This window comes from Podarcis bocagei (genome assembly GCF_964188305.1).
Source record: "Podarcis bocagei genome assembly, chromosome: Z".
Lineage (NCBI taxonomy): Eukaryota > Metazoa > Chordata > Lepidosauria > Squamata > Lacertidae > Podarcis > Podarcis bocagei.
In genome coordinates, this window is record NC_138140.1 from 50682770 (window position 1) to 50701717 (window position 18948).

An 18948-nucleotide genomic window follows, 5' to 3' on the forward strand; every position below is an offset into this window, starting at 1 on the left:
GTTTTTCTGACATACATTGTAGCTACTGTATAATATACTCCAGATAATTCTTCAAAAGAACTGTCTTTGTACAGTATTCTCTAATTTAGCAAAGAATGGCATATTTCATGTGAGTTCCATGCAGCGGTGTTAACAGGTAGTGAAAAACACACTGACACAAACACACTTGTACCTCAGATGACACAGGAGACTGTGGGGACACATTAGTATTATCACTGTCTTGCTAAAAAGAAACCAAAAAGATGGAATTATAAAATGAAAGATATGTTTTTAAATAAAAAATTGCATGATTATGAACATGTATGATATACAAGTATTCTTACACATAGATGTATGATTAAACTTGTGTATGCACACCAAAATAACAGCAACAACTAAGACATGGCTGCTCAGCAGTTTCACAATGAAGGATTTGGGAAGTTTCTGAACCTTGGTCCTTCTGCAAGCGGAACAGTGTGCCATGTTTAATACTGCATTTATGGCACTGAACTCAGGAAACTGCCTGCTGGAGAGTTCAAACTGGATGCCATGGCCAGCTGGAGAAAGCAAAGAACTAAGCACAAAGCTAACAATGGGAAGCCCTAGTATTCACTGGGGAGTGTGGTCAGCATCTACATTAAAGCTGTTAACTGTCATTAAATGGTCAGATATAGAAGTCTGCATGAGCTTTTTTTGTATGAGCTTTTTAAAAAAAATGATATCTGGTTTCTTAATCTTTCTAAATTCCCACTGGAGTTTGCCCCTGAGGCATCCACCAACCACCTTAAGTTGAAGAACACAGCATATCTGGTGAAAAAACTTCTTAAGTGATTAAAAACTAGGTGTTATTTGGGAAGCTTCAACAGTATAAAGACAGGGGGGAGTTGGGACACACACACACACACACACACACACACACACACACACACACGATTCAGCTGCACTAGGAATTCTGCCAGTGAACTTCTAAGTAGAAACTATGACCTGGACACTTTTGCATTCAGGCAATGACCGGGTTCATCACATTTTCCCATTTCATCACATTTTGCCCAATTTGAGTTAACATTTCAGTCAAAGCCCCGAAGCAAAACAATTCCTGCAGCGCATGTGTTTGGTTGCCTTGCTTTCCTCTCCTTTTTACCCCTTTTTAAAACCACTTTGTCACAGAATTATTATTTTTTTAATCAAGGTTTTGAGGAAACCAAAGATCCCACTGGTCCCTGTATTCCAGAATACCCCCTCTTTCAAAACAACAAAGCTGATTCAAATAAAAACTTCTAGAAATGAAAAGTGTGCACCTTACCCCATTTGCCGCCTAATATAGAGCAGCACCTAAAAAAATTAACATTACCAGCATGCACTGCCACTGTTAATCACTTAGTGGAGATGGCAGTGACAATGAGAGAAGCAATAAGGGGAAAAAGTGGGGGAGACCCTAAACTCCATGTGAAGTTCAAGGAACTGAGCCTCAACACTTTAGAAGCTCATGCTGACAGACACCATGGAAACAAAGCATCAAGGTACCTTACACTGGACAGGATGAATTCCATCTTTACAAGCAGCATCGGCTTCCCAGAGGTTTAGAAGTTTTGTACATGAGCCTAAAGTAAGGTTTATGCTGATATTACAGCCAACTGGATCAGCACAAGTTCCAATTCCTTATGTAGTTGGCTTCTTATCACAGTGCTAACTCACCTCATCATTTTCATTGCCACTTGAACTCTTCCGGGAAGACTTATACTGAAAGGCAAACAGTTTGTTTTAAACAGCTATTTATAGCATATCATTTATGTTATGTTGCCAGAATCCACTCCTTAGCTGTGCTGCTGCCTTCTGGACCTGTGGCCACAGTTCATGCTTTTCATGCTGTCCACAATGTCAAAAGTCTCATGGGTATTTTAGGGTGGCAACTGACAATTCTTGTGTTTGAGTGGGCTGAATCCTGCCCACGGGTTAATGATCCCCAGCTTAAATCTTCAAGTACAACAAAACATATTGCATGTTCTAAGCAAAAAGAAGCTGAAGGACATATATTTTACTTCCTTCCATATTGCAAATGTCTTTTACAAAAAGCCACAGCATGGTATGTGTTTCTTCTCCACAATGTACTCAGAACTGGATTTTGAGGAAGCTAGTTTAGCAACTGCCTTTCTGTAAAATTACTATTTCCGGAACAAAACTGTTTAAGGGTGTGGTGGGGAACTTGTGGTCTTCCAGGTGTTGCTGGACTACAACTCCCATTATCCCTAATATTTTCAATATTGTGATATATCAACATCATGATATATAAATGGAAACTGCTACTACTTAAAGGTCTTAAACTGAAAACTGATGATATTATCAATCACCTCATGGTGACTTTCAACAGCAGGAAAGCCAAAATGCATCCCAACAGGACTTTCGGTTTTGGGCTTGGTTACTAAATGGTGGTATTCAGGACAATCCAAAGTATGGCAATGAGTCATAGTGAATACAAATAATCTGAGACTGTCAAACTGCCAGCAGGCCTGCTAGGAGACACAAGGGGCAGCACCCTGAGGATGGCAGAATCAACAATGTTTGGGGGGGGGCAGAAGCAGTGGCAGCCTGCAAGGCCTTGTGGTGGTGATGGCAGTAGTGGTGGCAGCCTGCAAGGCCTTGCAGCAGTAGCAAAAGCGGTGATGGCCTGTAAGGCCTTGTCATGGTGGTCACAGCCCCCTTTTTAGAACCTAACTTCGAAGCTGTATGGATTGGGGAGGGGGAGAATTCAGAAGCGGCTATGTGACCATTTTAACCGCAAATATCAATCAAATACCAATTTAAAATATAGATTGCTTTGAAGTGTGACACTGTATTGCGCTTGTCTTATTGTACATCCCGGAATTTTTAAGTGTCATGAGTGAAACATCTGACAAAGTCAACTTCATAATGGAAGACATTCTATATTTCAATCCAACTTGAAGCTTCGCACAGAAACCTCAGTTATGCCCGCTGGGTTCCAAGGGAAAGTCTTCTATCCTCAGAAAGCAGGCAGTGCCCTCTGGTGGTGAACTCTTACTTTCAAATTTAAGCTGTGTTTCTGGTTCTAGAGTTCAACACAAAGTCAAAGGGAAATGCCAGCAAGTTGAAATATTTGGGAAATCTTAACAGCAGAAGTAATTTTCCCCATCCTGCCATCAGTATAAATTTTATTTATTTTTAGATAGCCTGGAAGAAAGTCAGGTGCTTGGAGTCTCGTACCAATATGGGAATACAGCTGAAGAGTATGGTTAAGCAGACATTCTAAAATACCTAGTCCAGTATAAAAGGTAAGGCATTGCTCCAACAGCTAATGTCATTGCTATGCCTCATTTTGTAATGGAAATTATTAAAGACATAGACATGGATGTGGTTGCAGGTTGGTACAAACAGAAATTTTTTGTTCACTGAATGGATTTTCTTCCAGCATACTCAATTTGTACAAAGTAATGTCAATCACACAGCACTTAGCTACATAAAGTGCTTTTCAGCACCATGCAAAATTGCTCTTTATTTTCATTTTATTCAGTAAGGAAATCAAGGGTCTCAGTGGATCTAGGCTTTTGACCTCAATCTGCAAGTACAGCTAGACACAACAGATATTTTCCTTGTATATCCTCCAAATGCTTACTGACTTAAAACAGAAAAGCTAGGAAAACACTAGTTCACGGTAAAGCAAGCCTCACAGACTAAACATGCAACATGAAATAATGCACAAAACCAACTAGTATTTGACACCTTGAGCTGTCATTCAACAACAACATGCTGTTGAGGGGGGAAATTCTATTTCAGTTGTCCCTTGCCAAAAGGTATGGCCAGGGTGATACCTTAACCTAGGCTTTCCTTTTTTTATATAATAAATCTTAATTTTTGTAGAGATACTCAGGCCGCTAATCAGATTAAGCATCAAATTTGCCACCATAAAGGGACAACATACCTTGAAATATTCTTTTCTGATTTGCTTGCTCCGCCTCCTCTCCTCATTTTGCCAGATAACTGGCTGCATGTCCGGCCAGTGTTGCTCATCTGGGTGGTCCTTCCGATCCTCCAGTGACTGATGGGAGAAATAAGTAGCTTTGTAAGACAAGAAATTCCACTCTGACCTTCCAGCAAGCAGTTCAGATGAAATTATGTATATCCTGGTCCTCAGAGTGGTCTGCTGGAACCACCCCCAATGAAAAAATAAGTAGGGGCTCCCCAAACCAGGGATGTGGAACCTTTTTCACAGTCAAAGGTCACATTTTTTCATGGGCCGCCTTCAAGTGGCTAAGTGCCAGTAGGGTTTGGGGCAACAGATGCATAATAGGCTACAGGTCAGTCATGCAAAAGTCAGAGGTTCCTACACAGGCTTGGAGGGTCACATATGGTCCCTGATCTCGAGGATCCCCACTCCTGTCCTAAACAAAGAGCTCTGAAAATCAGAGAAGAGTTTACTGGCTGCACAGCTAGATTCACCCCTCATTACTTCTTACTTAGGGCATTGTAAACTTGCTGATCAGAACAATGAAGATGTTCCTACTTCCAGTCAAGAAACTGAATTACATTTGGTACCAACTTTTTTGTTTACCGTGTGTAAAAAGTTACTGAGAGGAAAGTAGAAGGTTAGAGTAAGAAAATGACTATTAAAATATTACAGTGGCCACTAATTTTCCCATTTAGTCTAAATTATTGTCATTATGTTTCCATTTAAGTAGCCTTGCAGTTGGGTACAGGACATACAAGAGAATGTAGTGAAAAATACCCAAAGACTGATGCACACAGCTACCTCATTCAGGCACAGCACTAAACTATGCTTTATACTAAAATTTTGCATTACATGAATGAACCTGAGTGACCCTGAGGTTAACATATTCCATTACCTATCAACTCTTTTGATGTGGCCATTCTGCTTCCATTTTTAATTAACCAGAGTTTAGCATTATATCTGAATATGGACAAACTGTGATTAAACTGTGGGATACTCAAACAAGCCAGTTTCAAATTCTGGTTCATGAAGCTGGCTTGTTTCAATAAACCGCTACACTTGATCTTAGCCAGAAGGCTGAGAAGTGATAAATGGTCATAAGATTAACCACATTATGCTATGGGGATTATGCTAAATTGTGTTTAGCTGAACACATGTGTGAAAGCTTTCTATCTCCTCATGGCTAAATAATGCCAACTAGGTTGCCGCATGTAGTTATGAACTTCCATGTTTCTGGAATAAGCAAGCCATTCATGTGTATGACTCATGCCTCAAGCATCTGAAAGACTGCTTCCTTCCCCACACTCTCCTGGGTGCCAAGATCAGCAAAAGGGGACCTCTTGAAAGTTCATATGCCCTCAGAGGCTTGGGTAGGCCCAGGAAAGGGCATTATCTGTGATGTCCCCTAAACTGCAGAGCTCCTTCCCAGCAGAGGTGTGTCTGACACCTTCATTATACAGTTTCTGAGGAATGCTGAAGTTGCACTTCTTTACCCTGTATTCTATTAAAATTTATAGCCAAATAACCAGAAAAGGAGTCCCAATCAGGTGTCATCTTGTTTTGACACAATTTTGGCTACTAGTGTATATGCTGGAAGCCACCCAGAGTGGCTGGGGCAACCCAGTCACATGGACAGGGTACAAATAAATTATTATTATTACTATTACTATTATTATTACTATTACTATTATCATCATCATCATCATCATCACCTCCTGCCCTGGGACCTTAAGGTAAAGTGTGGGTTGATAATGGTGATGGTAATAATAATAATAATAGCAGCAATTCCTCATGCGTCTGTTTCACTACACCATGGAAGAGAAAGTTCTCCATTAATGGGGAGAAATGGCCTGATACATTTGTCAAGGCAGTTTATCAAAAGGCTTGCACCTGGAGAAAGCAGTTTAAAAGTGCAATAACTTAAAGATCAGCACTTCTGGGAGAAAACAATCTTTTTGTATTCTATTTTTGTTACATTTGTGCCAATGGCTAGAACTGTCAACTACCCTCCAGAGTTTGTATAGTACATTTGGCTAGTTTATCACCATACATGACCATGGCCATGAAATCAAGCCAGTCAAGAAAGTAGGAGCAAAACTATCACAGCTGCGCAGACAGTATTTTGGATGCTTATGTATCTCTGCATTACCTGCCAACTGTATGGGGATGATGGAGAATTTGCTTCATCTGCTGAAAGGCTAAATGAAAACACACACATAGTTTGTTAGAATGGATTTTTTCATCTTTTACACTGAGCCAAGTCAAGCAACTTACAATTATATACATATCAGCAAAAAAGAGTCTTGTATCAAATGACCTAGACATATATTTTAAAAAAGGGAGGGAGGGAAATCATCCTTATGGGCTATGTAGATGTGGGTAATCACACTCAGAAAGCTTGTTTACTAAGGAATAAACCAATCTAGAAAATCACCATGTTCTTACTGTTCACCGCTGAGAAATCTTATAATAACTATACTCAATGAGAGTCTCCATTAAGGAATTCAGGTAACATACTCTGGAAGAAAGAATTTAAAGAGCGTTGTTTCATATCATGGTGTCACGGGAAATGGGGTTGCTTGTGTGTAAACCTCCAGCGGTTCCAAACTGCTTAGAAGTTGGTGGTGTCTTTCCCTGACTGAGCAGCCTAGGTGCTGCTGCTGCTCAGTCGCTGGACGCATCCGTGAGTGGGTGTTTCCTAAATTTTCTCCAACATAAAAGCTCCTTAACTGACACCCTTCGCCTCGCCTCTCTGCGCGTAACCCTTCTGCGCAGAGTGGGCGTGCCCAGAGGTGCCCCTCCACTCTCTTCACTACCTTCAGTGCCAGCATCTCGGAGCCTCTCCTCCGAGGTGCTTCCTCCCTCCTCCTTCTTCCTGGTGTCACCGGAACATTCTTCCCCAGATGACCTTCTCTCTCTACCCTTACTCGTTCCTTCTTCCGCAGAATCGGGAAGCACCTCCTCTCCCCTCTGCTCCGATGTCAGTTCCCTGACACATGACTTGTCTTTTGGACATCTATCTTGTGGAAGTGTATTCTTGTCACAATACTGAAGTGTTAATTTTAATGATTAATCAGCTCTGCTACATATCTTTGAAAACTTAACACCAGAACAAATTGTTTTCTCAAATACTCAGAAGTTTAAAAAAAGGCTTTCTGGACAGTTGTTTAAATACATTAAGAGATCAGGAATTTACAACTGTTAACGCTGACTACAGCAAACAGTGCTGCGCAATAAATCAACATGGTATCTAGGGAAAGCTGTCTGCGTGCATTTCAAAGATCCATTTTTTAAAGCACACTTGTGCCTTTATCTCTGCCCTTAAAACACTCTTGAAATCTATGTAAAGCTTTGTAGGCTGTTTAATTCTGAAACACCTCGAAACCAACAGTTATGAAGAGCACCCTTGCACAGTGATATATTCTAGAATCAATTTCTGCTATCTGAAGGTAATGTGGAACTTTTGAGAAAGAATTAGGCACTTCTCAAGCAGCCTTTATTCAACCATCCCCACCACCACCACCACAGGGTTCACCCAAAGTATTTTACTACTAAGAAAAGCACAATTGATACCTTTTTTCTGATTCCATGGTCTGTTTTGGTCTGTTTCTTGTACTTGCTGACGTGGAGTGATTCAGAAGTCTAAAATCAAACACACAAATGTGCACTTGAAACCACAAAAAATTCATGCTGAAATTGTGTAGTTTAAAATGCATTTGAATATTTACAGTCCAGCTCTGAGAATTTGAGCAAAAGTTTAGAGTCCAGATATCTCTACATGCTAATAGTCAGAGGAAAAATATGTTACTTTAACACCATTTTTATTGTTCTTAACTAATTTGAAGCCTGTTGTTTTTGGGTTACATGATCAAAGAAGGTGACTATGAGAATCACTGAGAAACATTCAGTCTGACTGGTGACTGAATATTTGACTAGATGAAACACTGACAATGGGGAAGAAAGATGCAGAAAAGGAAACATGATAGAAAAAAAGCTGAGAAAAGAAATGTAGTATTTCATCACAGAGAAGTTATTTGAAGAGAGGTACAATAGCCACGCTCTTGATCTAGTGAGACCCAGAGCACCCCCATCTATTTCTGAGTCAGATGTACAGAGCATGCCTGAATATTGGACACAGGCAGAAGCATTTCCAGTCAGACTTCTAACCATTGGGAAGACCTGCAGGCACACTACCCATAACCAAAAATATAAGTTGCCCCATGAAGAAAAGAACAACACCTTTAAAAATCGCTCCCCTGTGTAAAGTTTCATCACTTCCATCCTCAAAAAGTACTTGTATTATTAAAATTCCAATATGCTTTGAATTTTGTTTTTATGTGAGTCATAATGGAATAATACAATTCTTGCCTCTATTTTTAAACTGTTGCATACGAAATGCTCTGAAATTGATTCTGATAAAGGGCAGCACAATTATTATTTTTTAAAAAACACAAGCAAATAACGATAATCAAGCAATTCTATTGATGGAGCTGGTACTTTTAGAGCCCACTCCAGCTCTGATCTGTATCCTGCCCTATGCTATAGCTCCCCAGTTTGGGGTAAGGATTCTTACTTCTTTAAGTCTTCGCATCTTTAGCAGCACACCAAAAAATGTTTTCATAGAATCATAGAATTGGAAGGGACCCAAGGGGTCATCTAGTCCAAGCCCCTGCAATGCAGGAATTGTCTGTTTGTCCCTTGTGTTGTCAGCTGAAATTCATGTGCCATAAAAGCAAAATACCTTGATGCGCGTCCTGCGACCCTTGTCCTCTGGAAGAGCTTTTCACTGAATGAAGTTCTATAGCTTAATGGTCTCCGTCTGAATTCGTATTTCATGTACATCAAAACCCAAAGATGGAAGAAGGAAGGAGTAAAGTTTGACAGGAGAGGACAGGGACGTCATTAGTATAGTGAGCAGAAAGTAGTAAGGAGGTAGAGCTTTAACAGGGTTTAAAAGACAAAATGCTTAATGGTTGGAGCTTTGTGTTACTCTTTCCTTTTTTCTTTTTGACAAGGTAAGAATCAGAGAATTTTGAGTAATCTTAGTTTACGCTCAGTCAGATTGCTAAACTCAGTTCATTTCAATCATTCACAGTTTTGCACTTACCAGTTTTAAAGTGGACAAATTGCACTCAAATGTTAGCTGCAGAGAAGCAATAAAGTTTGTTCATGTTTATCAACACTAAATCTCAAATATCTGAATATTAGAAGAGTCTGGTTGCTGGATTAGGCCAAATGCCTTTTGAGTCCACCCTGTTCTCAGTGGGCAACCAGATGTGTCTAGGAAGCAGGACCAGAGTTTGATTGATTTCTTAGTTAAGCTTCTGTGTCATTTGCCAAATTTTAAAACTCCACAAGCCTTTAACACAAAATGCAGCCAGGGGACTTGCATATAGAGTTCACCTACTATTGTGATCCAAAGGCTAAATACCTGTTCTTCTGTTCTTGTTGCAGCAGCTGGGCAGCTATTTTCCTTAGGTCAGTCACTTCCTTCAGTTCATCATCTTCCTCTGCCAATACCTGATCCTTCTGAACCCTAAAAAACACCACAAACATTTCTGTTTTAAATCAGAAACAGCAGGAAAAACCTAAGATTCCCTCCTCCAACAGCTATTCATATTTCCCATTCTAGATATTTTTTAGTACCCACCTGATTTGTATAATTTTAAGTTGTTTTAATCTGGTTTTAATATTGTGCGGTATTGTGTTTTAATACTGAAGTTGGGTTTTTATTGTTATAATCTGCTCTGGGACCTTAAGATGAAGGGCAGGCAATAAATCATCATAATCATCAATACTAGTTAGAATGCCCAGTTAGTACTGCTAGGGAAAATACCTCTTCTCATCTCCCCAGTTTTCATTTTCTTCTGTTTTCTGAGACTTTTCAGTCTGCTTTGCTCGTTCCTAACATGCACACCGGGGGGGGGGGGGGGAGAGAGAAAAGAAAGTGTGCAGGGGTCACATTACTGAACTTCACAATATGTAAAGCGGGTTGCTAATATCCAAGTTATTCTTTAAGATGCTACCTTAATATACGAGATCGATGGCCCAGTTTGCACATCTCCTTGGTCACAGGAAGCCACATCCTCTGAGCTGGGGTCAAGGTAATCACACACTTCTGGGTCTGGTCATCAGGGATGATGACAAAGCAAGGGGGGAGGGGAAGGGAGATTTATTTTATACAGATAGATGTATAGCCCAAATAACAAAACAGAACTCCCTGAGATGAACATATAAAAACTAAACCAAACCAAGGCTGGCATGGCATATTGAATTCACAGGAAAATATGATAAAGCTGGTTATCTATATATTTATTATAAAACAGAGACAAGTAAGTGGAAAGTACCATTATAAGGAAGAGAGGAAGTGTGGTGCACATGACTTACAAAATACAGAAACATAAATCTGTAACTGAAACCATCAGAGGCACAAGGAGTACAAAAAATAAAAGCCCCTATATTCCATGAAGGAAATTTGTCAACCAATTAGATGTTACTTATCCCAGATTTCTTGAGGGACTTGTGGAAAAGAGAGATGTAAATTTTCTTTTTTTATATATTCAATAAAATCACACCAAACTAAGACAAAAGTGGTTTTCTTTTCTTTTTTTAAAAAACGAGTATACCGGTTTTCATGTAATGCAATTTTCCATATATTAATTCACCATAATTAAGTGTTAATTTCGGACAATGTTTTCCCTCTCTGGGCGATTGGTAGATGTGCAGCAATAAGAAGGCAATTTAACAAAGGTTTTGATTTTCTATTTTTATTCTCTCCTTAAAAAAAAGACAATACCAACATAGGTGAGAATTATTTCTCTTTTTTGTGGGAGTGGGGTGATCTTATTTATTTCATCAAAAATGCATAAGGCTTCAGGAAGGACACATTCCATTCTTTCACGTGTCCTCCTATGGCTGTCAAACTTGTGGTTCTCATAACAAAGGGCTAATCCTCAAGGCCAAACCCTTGCAAGGTCAAAGAGAGCCACTGCAAGGAGATTGAAAGCACTTGCTTATTTTTAAACAGTTTCACAAGGGAAACTGTTAGTGTAAAACACTGTTGGGGAACTTCAGGCCAGAGGGTGGTCAAATGTGGCCCTCCCAGGGCTCTTTATCTGGCCTTCAACACTGCTCTGCAACATCCTCAAATGCTTTCTTTCTGGCTTCAATGGGTCCTTGAACTATGAGAATGTCCCTTGCTTTCCTGGATGGAAGATGGAGGCATGCAGAAACCTCTAGCTTTTAAATGTGGCTAGAGAGTACCCTACAGTGCATATCTATTGCTTGACCCATTTTGCCTCTGGCCATTCCCACTACTGGCAAGTGCCACCACTGCCACCTGAAGATTTCTCATAAGGAAAAGTGGCTATCAGATGGAGGATAAGTTCCCCACCCTCAGCTTAAACAACAATTCATTGAAACAAGCCAGGGTTAAACCATAGCTGATTATCCAGGCTTCTTTCAAACCACCATAATTTAAACTGACAAGGCTTTCCAGTTAGTGTAAATCGGTATGCTATCAATTGTCTCCTCACGGCTGAGGTAGAGAAAGAGAAGGGGAAGTACATGTGTCCAATGTTCTTTGAGGCCTGTAATCAGTAATGCAGTGTTACAACCAAAGCAGAAGAACTGTGAGTACAAAGAAGACATTCCTGAGAACCAGAAATTGGAACTCACCTTTATGCAGTTCAGGTTTATTTCCTAGTAACTGATTGTCGTTTCTGAGTGTCTGCTCCCTTGTCGATTCCGATACCTGAGAGTGAAGGCTGATTGTGTCATCATCGGATGGCTGAAAAGAGCAGTTAAGAGCATAACCTGCATATTCCACTTGTTGTTCTGATAAACTTTGAATCAGAAAATCAGCTTCCCACCACCACCAGCAGAGGCCACTGTGGCACACTGCTGGAGGGCAGGCCTGTACGTAGAGCATTTCCTACTCACTGAGACAGGAGAAGACATATTTTCCATTTAATGAGGTATCCAACAGATGTCAAGTTTTAAACGAGCTACTTAAAATGACCTAGAATCATAAAATTGTAGAATTGGAAAGGACCATGAGGGTCATGTAGTCCAAACCCCTGCAAAGCATCTTTTGACCATGACCCTGAGATTAAGAATCTCGTGCTCTACTAACAGAGCTATCCCAGCTCAATGAATGTCAAAAGTACACAAGTTCAAGTTCTGTTTGCTCAAGACAAAAAAAAGAGAGGGGGGGGGAATCCTTCAGGGTTATTTCATTTTACCACCATGAAGCTGGTAAGATACAGATTTAATGTTGAGGGATTGTTTACTGGATGGTAAGGTAAACGTCGCCTGGACGGTTAAGTCCAGTCAAAGGTGACTATGGGGTGCAGTGCTGGCATGGGTAATGCTTCAAAACACTGCTGTTAAGGATAAAGTATATAACAAAGCATGCAAGCTATCTTATTGTACTTTACAGTCATTTTTAAACTGGAGTTTATTGAAATCAAATGGATGGAGATTTAGCCAAACTAAGAATTCTGAGACAATGGAAAGCAGTCAGAAGAGATGTTAGAGAAACCCACTGCCCCTGCTACCTCTTTCCTTTGAGTAGTTTAGAAAGGACAGGCTTACTTCTGTTGTGGATAACCTTTTATCCCCATTATCGCTGCCAATGCCAGAGTCTGGGCCGTGGTTTTTATTTGGATAAAAATCTTCCATACTGTAATAAAAGAACAAGTACCTTAATTGTGACAAATACTAAGACGCAGGTTCTGGTTCTCTGAGTGATGAACAGCCACTTCTTGTAGAGCAAGATGCTCTTTTGAAGGTGAATTATTTACAGAGGTTCTTGGTATTAAAAAGGTGTGTCCCACTGAGATGCAATTGGACAATCACAGATCATAAAAAGTCAAAAGGGACTGACTATATTGTCTGATAATCCTGCAAAATGTCAACACTAGAGCTGTGTCAGGCAGGCTGGATGGCCACTTCTCCCTGTTATTTGTGGTTACAAGTCCTGTGCTTTAATCCCAGAGTTTTCCATACCAAATCACAACACTGACCCCAGAAAATACTCATTGTCCCACCTACTCCTTATTTTACTGTAACCAAATACATGCATCACTTATTCCCTACATTCCCACCCCTTTCTCTGCTGTTTCCTTGTGTTTATTTCATATTAGAATCCCTTTGGAAGAAGAATCTTCTATATCTCTTCTTCATAAACCTCCATATACATAAATGGTACTATATAAATAGTTCATGTTAGGAAGAGAGGTTAGTAAACATGTGCAGAAGTCATCTTCCTAGGATTATTGAAATTTTTATTTATTGTAGAAAGATGGACAAGGGATTGAGCTTAGCAGGAAAAGGTACCCTAATGTGTTTTTGCAATCACATAAAGGTTATTTTTTGTACTGCGATCTGAACTAGTACACATATGCACAGTTAGGGAAAAGACTGGGGCAAACGGCTCCTGTAACAATTCCAAGCTTAATTTTATAAAATCAACGTACAAAAACAAAAGAAAAAGAAACCAGAATATATGTTGAATGGAATGCAACACAACAGAGGAAAACTGCTCATCCTTTAACAGCTCATCCTGTCTATGGAGAATGGTTATGTATACATTTGTTAGTTACTGAATATTTTCAGAACATTCACAACTGGCAAGAAAGGATCAGGTCTCTGCTTGTGAGGTGTGAACTGCCTTTGAAAGACAGGCAAGAACAGCTTCTGCCAACTCAGAGTGCCCCCGATGTTTTGATACTCCCATGCTGACTCGGACTGATGGGAGTTGTCATCCAAAATATCTGGAGGGCATCAGGTTATGAAAGGCTGGGCTAACACATGAAATGCTCACTAGGACCTCTATTTAATAATGCTAATGCTGCCCCAGTAAACCAGATACAAGTCTGGAAAAAGTTCTAGTTGTCTAGAGGCAATTTCAGGTGCCAATGGTAATTACAGTGGTGCCTCGCAAGACGAAAAGAATCCGTTCCGCGAGTCTCTTCGTCTTGCGGTTTTTTCCGTCTTGCGAAGCAAGCCCATTAGCGGCTTAGCGCTATTAGCGGCTTAGCGGATCAGCTGATAAGCGGCTTAGTGGCTTAGCGGATCAGCTGATAAGCGGCTTAGCGGCTTAGCTGTTAAGCGGCTTAGCGGATCAGCTGATAAGCGGCTTAGCGATCAGCTGTTAAGTGGCTTAGCGGCTTGGGGGAAAGGGGGGGGGAGGAAAAAAACCCCGCAGGAACTCGCAAGACATTTTCGTCTTGCGAAGCAAGCCCATAGGAAATTCATTTTGCGAAGCACCTCCAAAACGGAAAACCCTTTCGTCTAGCAGGTTTTCCGTCTTGCGAGGCATTCGTCTTGCGGGGCACCACTGTATGCAAATGTGCTTATTACCATAGATTCCGGCGTACAAGACAACTTTTTAACCTCTAAAAAGTCAGGGGTCATCTTATACGCCGGGTATGGGTTCACTGGGCAGCAGCAGTGGGCTCCGCGCTGGGATGAAGCTGCACGGAAAGCTGCCCAGTGATGCTAAGCCAGCTTTGCTGGGCGGCTTCTCCCAGCGTGGAGCCCACCACCTACTGGTGTAGTAGCGGCAGCTGCGGCAGCTTAGCTTGGCAGTAGCAGCGGGAGGCGGGCTCCGCTCCGCACTGGGAGGAAGCCGCCCAGCGAAGCCAGCTTAGCTTCGCTGGGCAGCTTCACCAGGCAGCTTCCTCCTGGCGCGGAGCCCGCCGACCACTGCCGCTGCCGAGTGAAGCTGCCGTGTATAAGACTGGGCGTATAAGTCAACCGGCATATTAGGCGACTGGGCATATAAGATGACCCCCCCAAATTGGCAGCTACCAATTTGGGGGTCATCTTATATGCCCAGTTGCCTAATACGCTGGAATCTACGATAGTTTGTACGAGAAATGTTTCACACTTGTGCCAATATCTAATCAATGCACTGACTCACTGGTAGGAAAAAAAGGACACTGAACACAAGCAGTGTTCTTAATAAAGTTCATAAAACGACAAAAAGAAAATATCCTGTAATGTGTCAAATATCCTGTAATGTGTCGGTAGTGCTCCGGAAACAAGACCGGATCATTCAGAACCCACAAATACAGGAGAAAAAAAAGAACAGAAGCAAAATAATAAACATTATTAATTTATAGCCAACGATAAGTGAACTTATGGAAATATGTTCTGAAAGTTATGTGAGTTTAGACTTGAAAAACTATGTTGTACTTCTGACATTAACTGAGAAGGATATTCCACTCCAGGAAAATAATGTAATTGTTTGACAGTAGGTGGCAGACTTCCCTTTCAGTAAAACTGATCAATTTCTAGTACAAGTAGAAGAAAGCAACTTTCACATTACATATAGACCTGTGTAGCCACAGGAAATGCAACACTTTTCATGAGTAATTCCTTGCTCCCTGCCCCTCCTTTGGTACAGCTTTGAGGAGAATATTGGAACTTTTGTTTTTAATCATGAGGGATGAGCTGAAAATACCTTTAAATATATGGCATTCTTTATGGAAGATTCTGCACAAGTGGAAACAATTTAATTCAACAGTTAATTGCTATAATGCTTAGATTACTCAGAGAACAAATTCACTGTGAGAAGACACCCTACTGAGATGGGAAAGAATCTGCACAAAAATAGTAATGGGAAAGATAGCATCCTAAAGGCTACAACAACTTTTACTTCAGAAGTACTGAAATTATTGCAATAAAGCAAACTCAGAGCATTTCTCCTTCAAGTTTGATAAATGCTCATTTTACACATTCTGAAAAGGGGAATGCAAGTTTACCTGTCCGTGAGCGGCTGGGAAGGTATTCTTTTACCCAAGGATGGAAGATCCAAGGAATCCGGCTTTTTATCTATTCTGAGGCATGCCTGAATGCTGAGGAATTTAAATATGTGTACTTTGCCCTTTAAACATATCTGTTAAGAAGCAGATGGGGAAAGCATTCATTTAGTCAGATGGGAGCATTCACAGAAACCTTAGCACCGTGTTTATTGATTACCTCCAATCCTCCCCCCATACAGAATGCATAACACAGCACAGCACATTCCCATCTGTACCCTTGTAGTACAGATAACTGGGCAGATTAAACAGGACCAAACACATCCATCAAGTTCAGTGGCAGGTATTGCTGCTCACCTTTCCCCAACTTAGTAAGATTTTGTTGGCTAAAGAGCATGGTGAAAACATTGAAGTGCAACAACAGTGAACTGGTTTTTAATATTATTTTCCCTGCATCTTATTTGAGAAGAGTGAAACTCATCTCAGAATATGACCAGTTGATTATTACAAAGGCATGCCCCACTTCTGGCCACTTTCCCCCAGGGCATATTAAAACCAACATTGAAAAGTGATCAAGAAGAAAAAGTGCTTCCACAAATGGATTTTGGTCAAGAAGCACCTTACTCCATGGGCAGCTAGATGAATAAGTATCTCACATAAAGAATTGTTTCTACTTTAAAAATGAGAAAATAATGTTTTAATTGAACCTGTGCTGGTGGTATCTGCATTGGATTATTGTCCAAAATTATGACTTGCAAGCGATGTAGCTTCCTGAAACACACAGGTATTTCTGTGATTTTATTACATGAGAAGTCCAGCTTGACCAAGGGAAGGTCTCCTAATTCTATTGGTGGGAAAGGGAAAAAAATCAGAAGCTCATACAGCAAAAATATTGATATTGTTTAAATGAATTAACAAAGAGGCTGGAAGGGAATAGAAGCTTACCATCAGGTAGTATATGAATATTATTTCTTCTTAAATTTAATTCTCGTAATGACTGCAGCTTTCCAATTTGCTGGGGAAGGACTTGGATCTCATTACAGCTAATATCCTACATTAAGAAACAATGAGTCAGAATGTCAAATAGAGACTGAAATTTCAAAAGCATACATTGAAGAAGGTGGCTAAAGCAAATGAGTATGTTTTAAGGAATGCATGTGCTTGCATTTTGGTTACAGCATTCTTGAATTTTGCATTAGAAATGAAAAAAGGAGATATCCTAAGAACAGAGGAATTTTGCTTTTCTGCAAGGCATATTTTTTAATCTTAAATACTCAAATAGATTTTTTTAAATTTAAATTTTTAGCCGCCCTTCAGCATAAAGTACCAGGGTAGGTTTAAAAAAAAAGGTAAAGCACCCCTGACAATTAATACCAGTCACGAACGACTCTGGGGTTGCAGTGCTCAGCTCGCTTTACTGGCCGAGGGAGCCGACGTTTGTCCCTGACTAACTGCAGCTACAAAAATCTGAAAGAAACTCTTGCAGATGTGGCACTGCCTGTGCCTTGGTAATGGACTGGATGAGAGTCAACACACTCAAGCTCAATCTTATAAGAGTGAGGCACTGTTAGCAGGTGTTTTGCTAGGTTGGATGGATGGGAGGTTGCTTGCTCTGGATGGGGTCGATCGGGGGTACTTCTGGATCCTTTGCTGTCTCTTGGGGCTCTGATGTCCTTGGTGGCATGGATTCCCTTCATCAGCTTTGGCTGGTGGCCCAGCTGTGCCCCTATATGTACAGGGATAGCCCAACTTCTGTTGTCTATACTTTGGTAACCTCTAGGTTATATTGCTCCAAATAATGTAGGGCTGCCCCTAAAGACAGTTTGGAAACTTCAGCTGGCACAGAATTTGGCAGCCAGGTTGCCCACTGGGGCAAGATGATTAGAGCCTATTGCACCAATCCTGGCTTGACTGCACTGGTTGCTACCGTATTTTTCACTCTATAAGACGCACCAGACCACAAGACGCACCTAGTTTTTGGAGGAGGAAAACAAGAAAAAAAATATTCTGAATAGTGAAAGCAGCAATCCCTCTTGCTGTTTTGGCTTCTGGGATAGCTGCGCAGCCTGCATTTGCTGCATAAGACACACACACATTCCCCCTTACTTTTTAGGAGGGAAAAAGTGAGTCTTATAGAGCAAAAATGCGGTAATTATGTTCTAGGCCCAGTTCAAAGTGCTGATTTTTACCTAAAACCCTTAAGCAACTCAGGACTGCAATACCTCAAGGGCTAAAGGTAAAGAGACCCCTGACAGTTACGTCCAGTCGCGAACTACTCTGGGGTTGTGGCACTCATCCCGCTTTACAGGCCGAGGGGGCCGGCGTTTGTCCACTCCGCTGACAGTTTTTCTGGGTCATGTGGCCAGCATGACTAAGCCGCAGCTTTGTCTCTGGCATGACTCTGGTGCAATGGAACACTGGCACCAGAGCAGTGCACGGAAACGCCGTTTACCTTCCCGCCGGAGCAGTACCTATTAATCTACTTGCACTTTGGGGCATGCTTTCAAATTGCTAGGTTGGCAGCAGCTGGGACCTCAACGGGAGCAATAGGAGCTCAACCCATCGTGGGGATTTGTACCACCAACCTTCCAATCCACAAGCCCCAGGCTCAGTGGTTTAAACCACAGTGCCACATGCGTCCCCTACGAGGGTAGGTTAGAGTAATATAATTTACAATTATAAACACAGATATATTGCTAAAATTATAACAACTGGTAGAACTATACCATGTAATTCTGCTTACATGGCATTACACTGACACTGTGGGAAAGAGTAAAGATAAGATGACTAGGAACAGTCATATATATGGGGCTTGGGGGAAATCTTTATTTCATAGAATCATAGAATCATAGAGTTGGAAGAGACCACAAGGGCCATCGAGTCCAACCCCCTGCCAAGCAGGAAACACCATCAGAGCACTCCTGACATATGGTTGTCAAGCCTCTGCTTGAAGACCTCCAAAGAAGGAGACTCCACCACACTCCTTGGCAGCAAATGCCACTGTCAAACAGCTCTTACTGTCAGGAAGTTCTTCCTAATGTTTAGGTGGAATCTTCTTTCTTGTAGTTTGGATCCATTGCTCCGTGTCCGCTTCTCTGGAGCAGCAGAAAACAACCTTTCTCCCTCCTCTATGTGACATCCTTTTATATATTTGAACATGGCTATCATATCACCCCTTAACCTCCTCTTCTCCAGGCTAAACATGCCCAGCTCCCTTAGCCGTTCCTCATAAGGCATCGT

The 18948-nt window shown here is 41.1% G+C and overlaps 1 protein-coding gene across 6 annotated transcripts in view; it reads right to left on the reverse strand.

Annotated features, from left to right (window-relative positions):
* LRCH2 (leucine rich repeats and calponin homology domain containing 2) overlaps positions 1 to 18948 on the reverse strand; it is a 58190-nt gene that overhangs the window by 6305 nt on the left and 32937 nt on the right. Inside the window, exons 4-17 of one of the 6 annotated variants that reach the window (XM_081180433.1) lie at positions 16654 to 16759; positions 16416 to 16552; positions 15712 to 15845; positions 12536 to 12623; positions 11618 to 11729; positions 9967 to 10064; positions 9777 to 9844; positions 9372 to 9476; positions 8682 to 8759; positions 7514 to 7582; positions 6090 to 6138; positions 3914 to 4030; positions 1675 to 1719; positions 167 to 223 (exon numbers count right to left, since the gene is read on the reverse strand). In XM_081180433.1, coding sequence (XP_081036559.1) covers positions 167 to 223; positions 1675 to 1719; positions 3914 to 4030; positions 6090 to 6138; positions 7514 to 7582; positions 8682 to 8759; positions 9372 to 9476; positions 9777 to 9844; positions 9967 to 10064; positions 11618 to 11729; positions 12536 to 12623; positions 15712 to 15845; positions 16416 to 16552; positions 16654 to 16759 — 1263 coding nt within the window. The remainder of the gene's footprint in view (positions 1 to 166; positions 224 to 1674; positions 1720 to 3913; positions 4031 to 6089; positions 6139 to 7513; positions 7583 to 8681; positions 8760 to 9371; positions 9477 to 9776; positions 9845 to 9966; positions 10065 to 11617; positions 11730 to 12535; positions 12624 to 15711; positions 15846 to 16415; positions 16553 to 16653; positions 16760 to 18948) is intronic. The other 5 variants (XM_081180434.1, XM_081180435.1, XM_081180437.1 and 2 more) reach the window with 5 other exon arrangements.